This window comes from Mustela putorius, unplaced genomic scaffold, assembly GCF_011764305.1.
Source record: "Mustela putorius furo isolate JIRA1106 unplaced genomic scaffold, ASM1176430v1.1 tig00001059_pilon_pilon_pilon, whole genome shotgun sequence".
Classification (NCBI taxonomy): Eukaryota; Metazoa; Chordata; class Mammalia; order Carnivora; family Mustelidae; genus Mustela; species Mustela putorius.
Genome location: NW_025421553.1, coordinates 4,124,455 through 4,139,178, shown reverse-complemented (window position 1 = coordinate 4,139,178; position 14,724 = coordinate 4,124,455). Strand labels below are relative to the sequence as shown.

Sequence of the window (14,724 nt, the reverse complement as noted above, 5' to 3'; positions counted from 1 at the left end):
TTCAGAATAGCTTTCCCTCATCAGATGTATTTGGACCCGTGTTCACTAGAAGTTTGCTTTTCAACATTTCCATTTAAAAACAAGCTGCTTAAAGGAGAATTAAAATTTTATCTTTATCAATGATCTTCAAATATAGAAACCATATATAGTTGACCCTTTAACATGGGGTTAGAGGTCCCGAGGCCCTGCACAGTTGAAGATCTTTGTATAACTTCTGACTCCCCCCAAACTTAACTATTAATAATGTAGTGTTGACCAGAAGCCTTACCAGTAAAAGAGTCAATTAACACGTCTTTCATATATCATATATATTATATACTGTATTCTCACAATAATGTCAGCCAGAGAAAAGTAAACGTTACTAAAAAATCACAAAACAAAAATACACTGACAGTACTGTATTGTATTTATAAAAAAAAAAAAATCTGCATATACGGGGACCAGAGTAGTTCAAACCTGTGCTGCTCAAGAGTCAGTTCTACCACATAAAAATATAAAGTGGTCCCAATTGAGGAAGAAAATAAACACATATTAGCCTAGAGAGACAATGTATCAACTACTAAGAATAGTAATTTCCCATTGGGAAACTTCTAATTAATGTAAAAATGCAAATAGTTCTAAGACAAAAAATGAAAAAACTAGAGATGGAGTAACAAGCCAATCACTAGTTATTACCATCATGAAGGTACGAAATAATAATTAACAAGGTACATAGCATTTGATCCTCCGATTATGTGTGGAGTACTGTATTCAATCACACTGAAAGATAGGGCGCCCCTCTGGCTTTCTCCGAGGGATGTAAGGGCAGCTGATCAGTTTAGGAAAAATTCACATTAATAATCAGATGAATTGTTTCTATGAGGCCAAAGAACAAGTTTAATTGAATTTCTGATTGAATTGATTGTGACAGTGTAGACAGTTAAGCTTCATATAATAAAATTAACATTTAAAAAACATTTTTAAAAAAAGGAAAAAGAATATGCTTAATAAAGATGAAAAGAGGTAGAGACTTGGCTTCCAGACCTTGATAACAAGATCAGAACAATTTAAGATTCTATTATCAAGAAGTGAGCAAAATATCCAAGGGCCGGGGGCATTTCCTGATGTATAATTAGACCCAAGTGTCCACAGGGCAGCATGAAATGGAGACTCAGTTATGGTCCACAGCATCTAGGCTTCAGAAACAGTCAAATCCAGGTAATTAAGGATCACAATTATGTACAAGAGAAGGACTCAGAGATGATGTGGACAGAATTTCTGATGCTGGAGTAACTGAATTGGGTTGAGCATATAATCTCAATTATCCAGCCAATTAATCAGAAAATATGTACTACCTACCTACTTTCCATGAGGTCTTGAATATGTGGTAGGTAGCTTTCAATCCTATAGAATGAACATCTTATCAAGAGTACATCCTATTAATTCAGGCTGCAAGTGCCAGGGTAGCAAACACATTTTTTCCAAAAACTTTTTTTTTTTTAGAACAAAGCCACCAAATCCTGGGATGTCTATCTGGGAAAGGAGTGGGCTTATAATTAAGTCATCTTTTTAAGTCTGAATTCTCTGAAACATACAACTGGAAGTCCCTGATCGTGCATATTTCAAAGAGTGGCTCCATCCCCTGCACACTCCACATCCTTTTTGCCCATGTTCAGAGAGTCCCCATAACGCAGGAGGCACTAGGCTAAGTATTCAACCATGTGCTGCCGCCAAACCCACACAGCACACTGAAACACTAAGATTCAGCAACTGCCTGGCCAAACAAGAACAGACGTCCACATCGTGGTCCCAGTAAGCCTTCTGGGAAACTTTCACTACGATCACTTGATGAAGGGCATGAAACAGTACTTCTTGGAAAAGCACTTAATAACAATCCCTTACTTGGGTCATGTTTACTAATATCTTTGTAAGTTTTATCCAGCTAACTACTGACTCTAGCTTTTCCTTGACAGTTCTGAATGTTGGCTGCCAAAGATGCAGTATCTTCTCCTAATTTCCCCTCTTTCCTGTCCAGGGACGGGCTCTATATCCGACACGGACTTTGTCCAACAAAAGCGTCCTCAGAATGCCTGGACCTGCTTTAAACACGATGACTTGTGTAGATTTTTCTCTGTTCAGCCACTGGACTGCAGTACTTTTCCCTGCTGGAAGTGTATCAAACACAGTTCAGACAGGAAGGCTGTTACCTGCCCCAGTAATCAAAGGACAGTGGTGTGTGATGGTGATCTGAGTACCAGTTGGAGTGGAGAAGGGAAAGGAGCTAGAACTGGACGACCCCACCAAACGTCTGTGCACATTACGAATATCCCTCTTGTTTTAATCACTTATTGCTACGAGGCTTTGGCTTGTATTTTTACTGGCAATGACTACTCAGCTATTCTCCCTTTCTTTCCACTCAGGGGCTCTGTTTCCCAATTTTGGCTTCAACAGGGCAAACAGACCTTCCTTTCATTGGCCACGTTCTCTCATGTATCTTCTCTTTCTCCTTTTCAGACAGGAGTCACATTTGTTCACATTTGTATTTTAGTCTACAAAAGTAAGGATGGATGTTGAACAAGCGTGGTCTCAAATTGGGGGTTTAAGAACATCTCCAGCTAGATAATCCTAACACTTTTTAAGGCACAATGCTTAGAATGGAAAGCACTTTCAGGTAGTAACAGGCAGTGATTTTTTTTTTTTTTTTTTTAATGAAGATATGGTCCCCTTGGTCACCAGAGCTGCTGACGCTCTGCTGTCACAACGGCCTCAGTCAGGCTGCTAACACACCATGTGTGGAAACTCTAGGGACACAGAGTTACTCCTGCACAGAGCAGCGCCACACGGTCCATGTTTTGGAGGAGACATGTGACTCTACCCCAGAATGAGATTTCTCTTTGAGCACACCATTCCAAGTGAACTTTTTGGACTCTCTTAGGACCTCCTCTGTTGAAGGACATGTACAAGAAAGGAACTGTTTCTGTAGTGTGTTTACATGTCATACCCCTACCTCCTTTCATACCACTATACCCCTAGCCTCCTTTAATGATCGGGGAAGGGGGCTTTTCAGTAGTCAATTCAGAATCCGTCCATGCTCATCTCATTTCCTGGGCCATACGTTTTATAACCTGAGCTGTCACAATTCTACAAAGCACTGGGCAGTTACTAGCTATAAATCTCAAGGTGAGTCTCCTGGTTCTGCCTAGAAATAACAGATCTCCATGTATCCATGACTACTGACTCATTCATTTATTCCACAGACATTTATTGATCGCTAAGGATACACCAATTCCTGGATAGGTACTGAAGCAGCGATCAGACTGATTCAGAGACATCAAGGGGTCTGTCCCAAGGTCCCATTAGAACATGTCAATGAAGGTTAGGGCTTCCTTCCACTTTGTGGAAAGAGAATGCTAATCAACTTCACTAGCTGTTCGAGAGTTCCCTCTCAGTGATAAAACCTTCCCACATCTGAATTCACCATCCTAACCGTAGAGGAAAACAAAACAAAACAAAACAAAACAAACCAAGGCATTACAGCCTCACCTGCTACCAAAAAGAAGGTTGATGCTCATTTACCAGGGGTCAGTGTTCTTGTCTTGAGTTTCCAGTCTTGGAGGGTAGAAGAACAGATTGGCAGAAATAAGCCAGCCAACGAGTAGAATGTTGTAAGGGTGATGCCTGTACAGAGGAGCATGAGATCATTCCTGCTGGACGTGTGGGGCTGAGTTCCACAAAGGAGCTGTCATTGGCACTCAGTCTCGAAGAATACATTTATTTTGTCAGAAGGAACCTTCTTTCCCAGGACTGAGCAAGCAAAGACACAGGAAGGACCCATGGGGTATGTTTAGAGTAACAAGTGGCTGGTCCCTCTAGGAAAATACATTCCACTGTGGTTAGAAATAGAAGATAAGTTTATATAATTCTTGGCATGGCTGCCCAGTCACAGAAATTAAACTTCTGAAGGTCTAAACACTGAAATTAAAATAAATTATTTGGAAGTAATGAGGTGAGAGTAGGCATAAAGAATTCAAGGAACCATGCTTATCTACGTTACTTTTATCAAGAGAATTGGGTAAGTCCAGCCACATCTGAAAGGACTAAAAGAGCTAGTGGAATCACTTCACATTGAAAATCTCGAGGCTGATGTATTCTAAGCTAGGAGTCTGGTAAGCTGTATCGAGAAGAAATTCCAGAAAAGTCCTTCTCAGTCTTGGCTTTCCCCAACTTCTGTTTATCCTGTGATGAGATTCCCTTCTCACTAGACTATTGACTAACTTAGTAACAGCCTGCAGGACCTCAAACTATGAACAATTTTATGATGATGATGTCAGTGTTGGCTTGAATTTTGAGTATGTCTGGCCAATCAGGAAGAAGTGGAGAGAGAGAACCAACTGGGTCCATGTGGTTGCAACTGATTAGCACATGGCTACACCCAGTTAGCCTCACAGAAGGGAAGTGTGGTGCTGGCACAGCAGCAACACCCCCTCTGGCCACATGGGCACTGACGGAGCAGCTGGGCATGGCCAGCAGAAGTGCTGCCACCTTCTCGAGAGAAAGGTTAGCTGTGCTCTCTTCTTCCTCTGCGATTCCTTGTAGCGAGGGGGTCTTCCTTCTCTCCACCACTCCACCCTAGCCAAGGACAGTGAGGGGAACCACGACAGTAAGCTGACATCTAACCAGAAGTATGTGTAAATCTGTGATCTTTTCTGTTGGGCACAGTCCAAAGGCAAAGAACCTGACAGGTTGGAACCTGAGTGACAGCCCTAGGCCACCTTTAAGATGCCGGCTTGGTGGTGGCTCCCTCTGACTTAGCACATCAAATCCTGACTTGTAGGTTTAGTTTGTGAGGTCTGTCCTTGACAGCACAGAGGCCCTAAACAGGAAGGAGGACAGTCCCCACTGTATAAAAATGCACCATGCTTACTCTTGCAAGTAAGTGTATCTTTCTAATGCAATCCCTTCATCTGGAATTCACTTCTCTCTCATCTAAATCTCTCCAATTATTTCTAATTCTTCATTCACTTAATAATTATTAAGGACTAGTGTTAAGCCCTAGGGGTAAAAAGCTCAAGAAGGCATGGTACCTGCTCTCAAGGAGCAAAGAGTCCACTTCTAGGTTTCAAATTTAATGCCGACTCCAATCACTTATTACTGAGCTCTCTACTCAGGCTGAATAATGAGAATAAGAATGAGGCTTGATTGGCCTTTCTGCCACCAGGTTAGTAGGAGTTAGTGGAGGTGTGCATATTTGCTGTCTCTGGGTCTAGCTTAATTTCTACCTCCTTAAAAAAAATGTTTCCTCTACCATTCCCATTCCCCAGTGTTCAATAACATCATTCTTCTGCTTCTTACAATTTAGAACCAGATTATACCATCTGACATTAAATTCGTCACACACGTTAGTCTTCCTTCCACAACTAAAATACAAGTCGACTGAAGGCAGGGGCCAAAGTGTGCGTCTTCCGTAATGCGGGAGAACGAAGCACCAATAAAATGCTCAGAAAGTACTTGTACAGTTGGCATGGGAACAGACACCAATCCTACAACTAACTCTTCTCATTCTCTTCAATACTTTCAGTCATAGCACCTTTGTATTCTCAAGGTCATTTTCATAATATCACAGAATCAGATTATACTAGAAATAAGTGAGGGCTTTCACGTTCCAGTACTAGGGGGTCAGAGCTCCCTCCGGATCTCAGAGGGGATTCTTAGGGCTATGGGAAAAGTTGCTGTAAGCTTTGAGCGCCACAGCTGGATTGAGTCCAGCATATCACCAGGTTGATCAGAGTGTGGCTCTAACAGCTGGTCAGTGGGAACAACTGCAAGCCACTCTCTTTTGGCAAGTGGCTTTATGGCCTAACCACAAATTTTGTCTCTTATTAATAAATCATGGAAAATAATTTACTGTGAAAACTAAAATTACATTTACTTCAACTTCCTAGCTCGTAGAAAAAGGTAAGGATGCACATTACTTCCAGATCACTAAAACTAAACATGATTCGTCATTTAGGATGAACTTTTACAAGTCCAACCCAATATTTATTGAGCTTCTAACATGTATTTAAAACTTTATTAAGCACTGCATATGAAGTTTATGAACCCTCTGGGATCCTATAAGTTATTTGGTCAACAGAAGAAATGAATATGACTCAACCAACAAATAATGCAGGACAGTATAATCTAGTGTTACACCCAGGTTAATACCAAGTCATTGCTACTAATAACTGAATTGATATTTAGAATTTAGTTGAGAGCCATGTTAATGCTTAAATCCCAAGCCATTAGAGCTGCTAATACTTGTCATGCACTAGCAGATCAATTTCAGGGTCACTGCTATTTTTTTTAAACCACTGAGACAAAAATCCTTGGAAGCTGTCCCTACCTGCAAAATATGTCTAGAAATATCTATTTCAGATAAATTTTGACCCAATAAATGGTATTTTTAGCAACCATAATTTCTACAGATGTGGGCTAATATTTATGGTTAATCTGTTTTCCAGTTCAAAGCAAAAGAGCAGTTTAAAATTGGAATCTTTGAATAGATCTTGATCAACCAAGATGACCTAGCCCAAGTACATTCAATACATTTTCCTCTGATGTATTCAAACTGGATTTGCTGATAAGATTTCCTTATCCCTAGTCTTTTCCTGTATCACAAAGAAATTACACAGATCATTTAGGCAAGTCCTTCCCACTCCTCTATCACTCTAGCAACATTTTGAATAACAAAGACGAATCAGGAAATCGGAGTTTTTTTTGTTTTGTTTTAGGCACAATTATTCCAATAAGTGATCAATGCTCCATTTCACTTTGGCTGTGTGGATAAGACCTTAAAAGACTTTTTAGCCAAAAATACCACTAAGAAAAAAAATATGCCAGACCAAGGAAGCCAGTAGTTCACCCCAAGGCTCCCCACTCAGTCCAAGGTGGATGAATGCTTCATGTATAACACTCATCATTTAGAGGTCCCTCATCTAATTTAGTGAAGTATTCGTATTTTATTGCATTGTCCTGAAGTAGTCGCATTTCAGAAGTGTGTTTTTCTACTTTAGAAGTATTAATTTTAAGATTTAAAATAAAGCGAATTCTTTTAATGTAGTTATGATGATCTGCTTTACATACCAATTTTTAAGAATTCTATCAGGTTAAAATAGAGTGACGCTCTGAGTAGCTTCTAAGATTTCTGCTCAAATGTCTTCTCCTGCCTGAATTATCTATATAACTCTAAAGGAAGCTAGACTGGGTTTGTTAAAGCTGGATAGAAAATCCCTACTGTCCTACTTCCCCAAACAATCCCCAATTTCCCCCTCACAGTGTGCTGGAAGGCCTTGTGTAAGATAGCACCATATAAAATTACCCTCCTAGGTACTCTCCAGCATCTCCACAATCAACTGAGCAACCTGTAAATTTACATTCCAAAGCCCAAGGGCACAGCTACCAATAGGACCTCATCCCTCCTCAATCTTTGTCTTTCTCTTTAAACAAGAAAACCTTATGTTAATGGAGAGATTATTGAAAGAGTCTCCTTGTAAACCCATGAATGCCACTTCACAGACTGTACAAAAAGCAGAGCTCTATGAACAGTACAATAGAGTCAACTCATCTTTTTGAAAAGCTCAGCATCAGCCTTAGAGAGAACTTAAATTGTTCCAATTCCTAGATCTCCATTAAAACATCATGAGTCCATGTGTAGGTCACTGTGAACCCGTGCACACACGTAAGCAAGGGCAAGCTTACTGCACAGAGGGTGGTCCTGCTCAAAATCGGGACTTAACCTGGACACTGGATTAAATAATTCATTTTTTTCAAACTGTCCAATAAGATCATCTGCTCATTCTTTAGTATTTTCTTACCATTGATGTACCTGAAGCAAGTACCTTGAAAATAAAACATCTAAATACCAAAGCCCATATAAAATATATCTCAGGAATTCAAATTTAACAAAAAGCCAAATATAAATTAAAGAAATATGGATGCTTTCTGCAGACTCACAATATCTTGTTAATTGCAAAAAATAAATAAAAATTAAAAAGGGCAACTGGAAAAATGCACGTTTACTAGATAACCTAAAAAGTTTGGGAATGGGTTACTGAACTAACACTCTGGTCAACTAAGACACAGCAAACTATACTCAAAATTACACCTTTTAACAGTACTGAGTTGTACAACACAATACATTTTATCTATATACATGATGTGCCCCCCCCCCACTCCCCACCCTCAATTGTGCTCAGAGAATCCCCTACACAGAATACAATGTGATTAGTGCCTGGGAGAATTAACAAATTGTTTGTTTGTTTGTTTAATAAAAGCACTCTAGGATTCTTGAGTTTCTTCAAATTATTGCTGTGGAACATCATCATTTTAGGGTTTATAAAATGTCTAGATACTGAATCTCTCTGTTTAAAACTCTGAGGTCTACCAGTAATTTCTTACCCTGGAATGAGCTGATTATAAATTTGTATTTGGCATAAGCTCTTAACTAAACCAGCTAAGTACACTGAAATTAGATCCTCTTTAGTGTTTCAAATTATGTAAATGGAAATACACATTTAACAGAAAAGGCATGTTCGTCCATTTTCCAGAGGCAGCCAGGTGTTAGAGCTACTGCCTCCCCAGCCAAGGTTTCCATTGTACACAGGCTACATCTTTCCGCTAAGTAAGCCAGTCACGGAGATCAGCAAAGTAATTCCAGTTTTAATAGAGGAAGGAAAATAACTTCATTTTGCCAAAAAGGAGAAAAGGAGGTGCCATTAATAACGGATTTTTTAAAGAGTAAAACAGAAACTTTTTTTAAACATTAACATATGCAAAGCCTTCTAAGAGCTCAGGCCTCCCGGAATAAGCGAATTGCTAGAAAGTTACTTGGAATCACCCACAGACAATAACTGTCGGTGGTTTCATTTCAGGCAATGGGCTTGTGCCAAAAGGGACTGACATCTTGATGAAAGGATCACCAAAAAGTTGTGAGAATTTTTCCATTGAGTAAAAATCCTTCCAAGAGCAACAAACTGTGATTTCTCATCCTGCCACCATACATAAAGGACAACTGTAAGAAATTAACAACATGCAATAATAATTCAGATTTACTCTTGTGCATTCAAATCGTTCCAACTTTCATTCTCGGCTTTGGCACACACGCTGGCCTTTCACGAAGCTCACTGCACTCACTAACACAGAAACATGATATTTACTCCCAGAGCGTGACCTATAGGGCTAGTTCTGACAAGGAAAGCGGTCGGATTTATGTCTAACCAAACTGGTCACTGGACATATTACAACATACATGAACCTTCATGGTCTAACTACGGAGACACAGGGGTACGATTCTAGATAAAGAGCTACCAGACAAGTGGATGGGGCCAGTCTCAGTAAAAAGAAAAAGAAAAATACTTTGCGGCCGTGCATTTTATTATTATTTATTATTTATTATTTATCCTAGCACTCCGAGACAATGACTGATTAGGAGTTTAATAGGAAGTTAGGAATGTTCGTGCAAAACCCCCTGACCAGTTTAATTTTCTGCTCATCCGTTTTGCCCTTCCACCTCACGTTCCTTAATTTGGCCTCTATGCTCTGAGTCGGAGCAAGAGCTATTTTACTTGAGGCTTGGACACCCACCTGTTGAACTGACGGTGAGGCATACACAAAAAATAAAGAGCTTACTTGCTAATAGGATTCAAACTGAACTCATTTAATTGCTCTGATTCATTCTTCTCCTTGGAAGCTTATACTTGGGTTGTTCTCAAAGAAAACATCCAGTATATCAGATTCGATTTTGATTCATTAAATTCCACCCTCGTTTAAAAAAACAAAACAAAACCCTAAAACTAAATTTGGAAATCACACATTCTAAGTGGCAAAGAGGTGTTTTAGAGAGTATAAACATCTGCAGTGGGACATGTTGTACTTAACTGAAAAGTTGGACATTTCTGTTATGTTTTTGCAGTCCAACCTTATTTCCAAGGAGGACATTTTTTCATACGAGGCCAATGTACTTACTCAATGGCTTCTGATATGTATTTCATCTCTTTTGCTCTTTAATCAGTCACCAAACACGAAACTGCCCTCTCTGAGGATCATAATACTTGTCTGAAATAGTCACACTTTCCTTTAGAGGTAGCATGCTTGACTTCTGAAACTGAGTAATGCCCCTCAGAAGTGAAGTTACAAGTCCATAAAAAGTATCAATACCATTTGAGATACAAGAGACAGAGTGTAGTAATATCAAAGTCCATGCTCTTCATCTACACTGCTCTTAAAGGGAGCAGATACTCTGGCTGTTTGGTTAGCAGGACAAGGACTCCTACTCTGCGGGTAAGTTCTAGCTATCTCTAAACTAGGACCCACTGCTTTGTCTGAGATCTACTGTTGCCCCCTCTTCTCTGCGTGTCACAACACATCACTCTTCTTAAAGAACAGAACAGTTTCCGTTGTTCAAGTTAAATAAATCTTCGCTTCTGAAAGAGGAATTTCAGTCTTCTATTCAAAATGAATGCAAATCAAAAGATCTAATTCACCCCATCCAGCTCATATAAATTGCTGTACTGCAAAGTTCCCACACGCGGGAGAGAGAGAGACACCCTTTTAAAGGTCAAATGGGGGTAGGAACAATAAGGGGTTGAGGCAGGATGAAGGCGGGTGGTTGATATTTACATGAAATAAAGTCTGACAAGAATCTCCTGAGAATCCCCTCTGACGACCCATTCTTACCATTTTGAGAATCGCTAACAGTCTTGGCCTCGCACCCTCCCTCTCTTCAGTCCAGGGAGACCAACCTGCAAAATATGTTTAAACACAATAGACAAATCGCTTCTCCGCAGGTCAGCAAATGAAAAATGTCTGTTGAAAGGCTACGGACAAATAGTCATTTTCCATGGTTAAGATAAGTTACATGCAAATTATTGTAACCACTGGGGCTTTGGAGAGAGCTTTCCAAGGGTCTATAAGCTTAAACAGGGGACAAAGGAATCCCTGGTACCCGCTTTGCAGAGTCCTGGGCTATTCTTAGCGTTTGGTTCATCTTTAAATTGAAGGAGTTCAAAAGGTTTAGCAACTTAAAAGTAGAACCAAGTGATAAAGATAGATTGTTTTCTGGCTGCTCTTTGTTCCCAGACATACTACTGGCAGTATATTTGCAATCAAGACAGCAGAATAGGAATCAGCCTTCCACCGTGTAGTGTAATGCCTCAGAGTGGATATTTTTGGAAATGGCACTGCATTACATAACCTTCCGTGTTTAAAAAAAAAAAACACACACACACACACAACACTACACTGGGGGGTGGGGGGAGTCAGGAATATACACCATTATGCCCTTCTCTCTATACCAAACAAACACTAATGTATATGCTGCAGTGATTTTCCTCTCACCCTTCATGTCAGCAGAACACGGTTCTTTTGTTAACATAAGTTATGACAAAAATTAAGATGAATGGAGAAACTAAAAGTTCTCCAAGAGGGTATCATAAGCTCTTAGAGTCTTCCTATAATGTTATCATAGATACACATAAATGCAAATCAGGTTATTATCATCATCAAGCAGAAAGCAATCATTTCTTTTTAAGCCTTCCCTCCCCCAAAGTTCAAGTGCTTTATAAGAAAATGCAGAAAAAGTGTTGCAAGATCGAATGTCTGAGAAGACCCTTGGCGGCGGCAGCAGCGCGGAGAAAGTAATAAAGTGTACGGATGGAGGGACACGAATTCATTTAATCAAGGGGGTGGGGGTTCATGCACCAAAGTGCACCTAATGCAAAGAAAAAAAACAGTTCCTAACAATGCTTTATGAGCAAGAAGAACAAAAATTAACCACACCATCAAGCAAAAAACCCCACCCCTTCCCAAAAGAATTCTCCCTCTTAACTTGTGCATTTAAAAAAAAAGAAGAAGAAGAAGAAGAAGCCCAAGTTAAATTCCAGCCTTAATGCAGCAGGACCAAAATACCAGTATTTCTTCAAGGTACACGCTTCGGCTCTTTAAAATTGAGAGGGAAGAAGCATGAACTCTGCAGGGCTGAAGGGTCCAGCTAAGAGCAATGGCAAGAAATCGACACAAAAGAGAAAGCAGCGCTCCCGGCCGGGGATGGGAATAGCATATACTTACAGACAAAAGCCCCGCTCCCTGTTCACTCTCTCCTCTCTACACCTGAAACACAAATGTGGATGAAAAAGGGCATCATGCTAGAAAGACAGCTGGGGGGGTGGAGGGGGGGAGAGAAGGGGAGGGGGAGTGGAGGGGGAGGGGAAAGGGGTGGAGGAAGAGGAGAGAGGAGGGGGAAGGGAAACAAAACCCAAACCGGGTTCACTTCCAAGAAGTGCAGCCGTGGAAAAAGGAGGAGGGGAAGGTCTCCCTGCCTCCCGCTCTCTCCAAGAGTGTGTGTGTCTCTTTCTCTAAGAGTCTCGGTCTCTCTCTCCTCTCTCTCTCCCTCTCTGCTGCCAGTGTGCTAGTGAACAATGAGCTAATTCTGATGGGGCTGGCGCAGCGCCAGCGCCCCAGCCTTGCTGCCACTGTGCGGCCGCGGCGGAGCCAGACTGCTTACTCGGCAGGAATCGGCGACTCGGGGCCCCATCGGCGAGCGGCCAGCGCGCGCGCGCGCCCAGCCACCCCGCACCCCGGGCGCCCCGCGCGCCGCGCCGCCCCCACTGCGCCCGCCGGGTAGGGGGGGAGCGGGGGACAAAGGGGCCCCTGCAGACCCGCGCGCCGCCCCGGCCCCGCCCCAGAGCGCGGCGCGCGCACACCCCGGCCCGGTCTCTCCCGCCCCGGGCGGGCTTCTACGCCTCGACGTGCGGTTGCTTTTCAGACAAATAAGGAGGCGGAGGAGGCGGTTTGGGGGCGCGCCAGGCGTGAAGGCGGCCAGAGCGCTGCACAGCCCGGCAGGCCGCCAGGCCGCGGGGAGAGGCGGCGCGGCCCGTACTGTAATAATAAACCTGCAGCAGAGGGCATCTGAGGGAAAGAGGACGGCGACGGGCGGCAGCCGCCTTCCCTTTTATGTGCCTGTCCCGAGCGAAGCAGAAAATGGTGCCCGCCGGCGGCGCGGAGCCGCACACCGACACACAAAGAGCCGCGAGGCACGCGTTTGCGCACGGCCCGGCCGGCCCGCAGCCCCGCCGGCTCCGCGCGCCCGCCCCAGTCCGCAGGAAGCCCGGGCTGGGGAGCACCCCGAAGGCCCGGCCCCGAGGCCCCGTGGCTGCGCGCGCACACTGGGGCACACAATTGTGCACAGGCAGCACGCACGCGTGCACACTGCTGCACGCGCCCGAACAGGCAAGAGCGGCGACCTGGTGTGATCAGCCCGAGACACAGTCCGCTCTTGCTCCTTTTTCCTTGAAGGATTTAGCCGGTTACTCCTGCTCTTTGCCCTACTAAAATCATACTTTTTAAATTCGCAGATTGCATTTTTAAAAAGTGCTTTACATTTCGGATTTTTTTTTAAAAAATTGTTCTTATTTAAAATCTGACTATCTTCATAGTAGTGTAACAGCTCAAAATTTTGCTACAACTTGGTTTTGTTGCCAACAAAACAGAATTACCATATTATGGTAAATGTCAGATGTTAGAGGAGAAGATTATTTCCTAATTATAATGCTTTGCCAAGAAAAAAGATATAAAAGATCATAACCTCTTCTAAATTTACATTCACATTTTAGTTCTAATGACTGAAAGCAGTGTTTTCCCACCACAACAGAGAAGACGGACAAGAGGGTGCTGGGGAGGAAGAATTTACAGAAACATGTTTATGGATGCTCTTATTTTTTAGATTTAAGGTTTTTAGGGGTATAGATTGAGCACACCTTAAATAGCAATATTTTACACTCTTAATTCTGAAGAATAAATTATAAAGTTGTTGCCAGGCCCATAGATCTTTCATACTACAAAAGGCACTGCCGAGGCAAATCCTTATTAAGCTGCTGGTGAATGTGACACATAAGGGACCAGCTAGGAGTTTACCTGAATTAATCTAAAACATCACATTTTTCCTGAAAAAAACTTACCTTGGAGCCATTACTAGGAGCAAATCGAAGACACAAAACTCATCAAACCTCCTAAATGCCTTCAGAGCCAATGTTCACCTCCCAGGTAGATGGTCTGGGGAGTGAGTCAGAAGGTGGGACAGGAAGAAACTCAGGCTGCTTCGGTAGGTCTAAATCCCCAGAAGGCTGCTTCAAAGGCACCTCAACATTGAAATCTTTGGCCTCAAAAGTAATCCAAGAAGGCACTGTACTTCCACATCAATCAAAAATCTATCCCAGGAAGATACATTCAAAAATTACTTGTACAAGAAAACATACACACAACACACGGACTTTAGTATTTATGCAAAACTTACTAAGATGCCCTTTAAAGACACAGAGAAATTGGGATCTATTATATGTTATTTTTTCTTTGCTATAGCCACAAACATACGGGTGACACCGTTTTTCTTTGTTTTGTTTTTTTTAAGAAACAAGAACACTGGGTCAGAATCATAGTCTATTTACTGTGTTCCAGAAAATGGTTACAATCTGACTATCGAAGAAACATTCTTGAGCCCTTCTGGGTAAAGGAGACTTTACTAGACACTATGGACATGAAGGAGCTTGCACCACGCCACCTCAGGAGATGTGAGGATAGCCGGCTCCTGCAATCCTGGCTAGCACACTCCAGCCCCTCCCATCTGTCCTGAAGGTTGTTCGGCACACCCACTCTCCTGAAATACCTTTCTAATCACAGCACCCCCTGCTTCATTACAGGTTAAAAACCCCACTT

The 14,724-nt window shown here is 42.1% G+C and overlaps 1 protein-coding gene across 2 annotated transcripts in view; it reads right to left on the bottom strand.

The window, feature by feature from the left end:
• The window catches only part of LOC101687358 (neuronal regeneration related protein), a 28,782-nt gene extending 16,181 nt beyond the window's left edge, over positions 1–12,601 (bottom strand). The window contains exons 1-3 of one of the 2 annotated variants that reach the window (XM_013060857.2): positions 12,518–12,601; positions 12,082–12,123; positions 10,693–10,757 (exon numbers count right to left, since the gene is read on the bottom strand). In XM_013060857.2, the coding sequence (XP_012916311.1) occupies positions 10,693–10,695 (3 nt within the window). In that variant the 5' untranslated portion in view covers positions 10,696–10,757; positions 12,082–12,123; positions 12,518–12,601. Of the gene's footprint in view, positions 1–10,692; positions 10,758–12,081; positions 12,124–12,274; positions 12,463–12,517 lie in introns of those variants that run through there. The other variant, XM_013060855.2, reaches the window with a different exon arrangement.
• Positions 12,602–14,724: the final 2,123 nt, after the last annotated feature.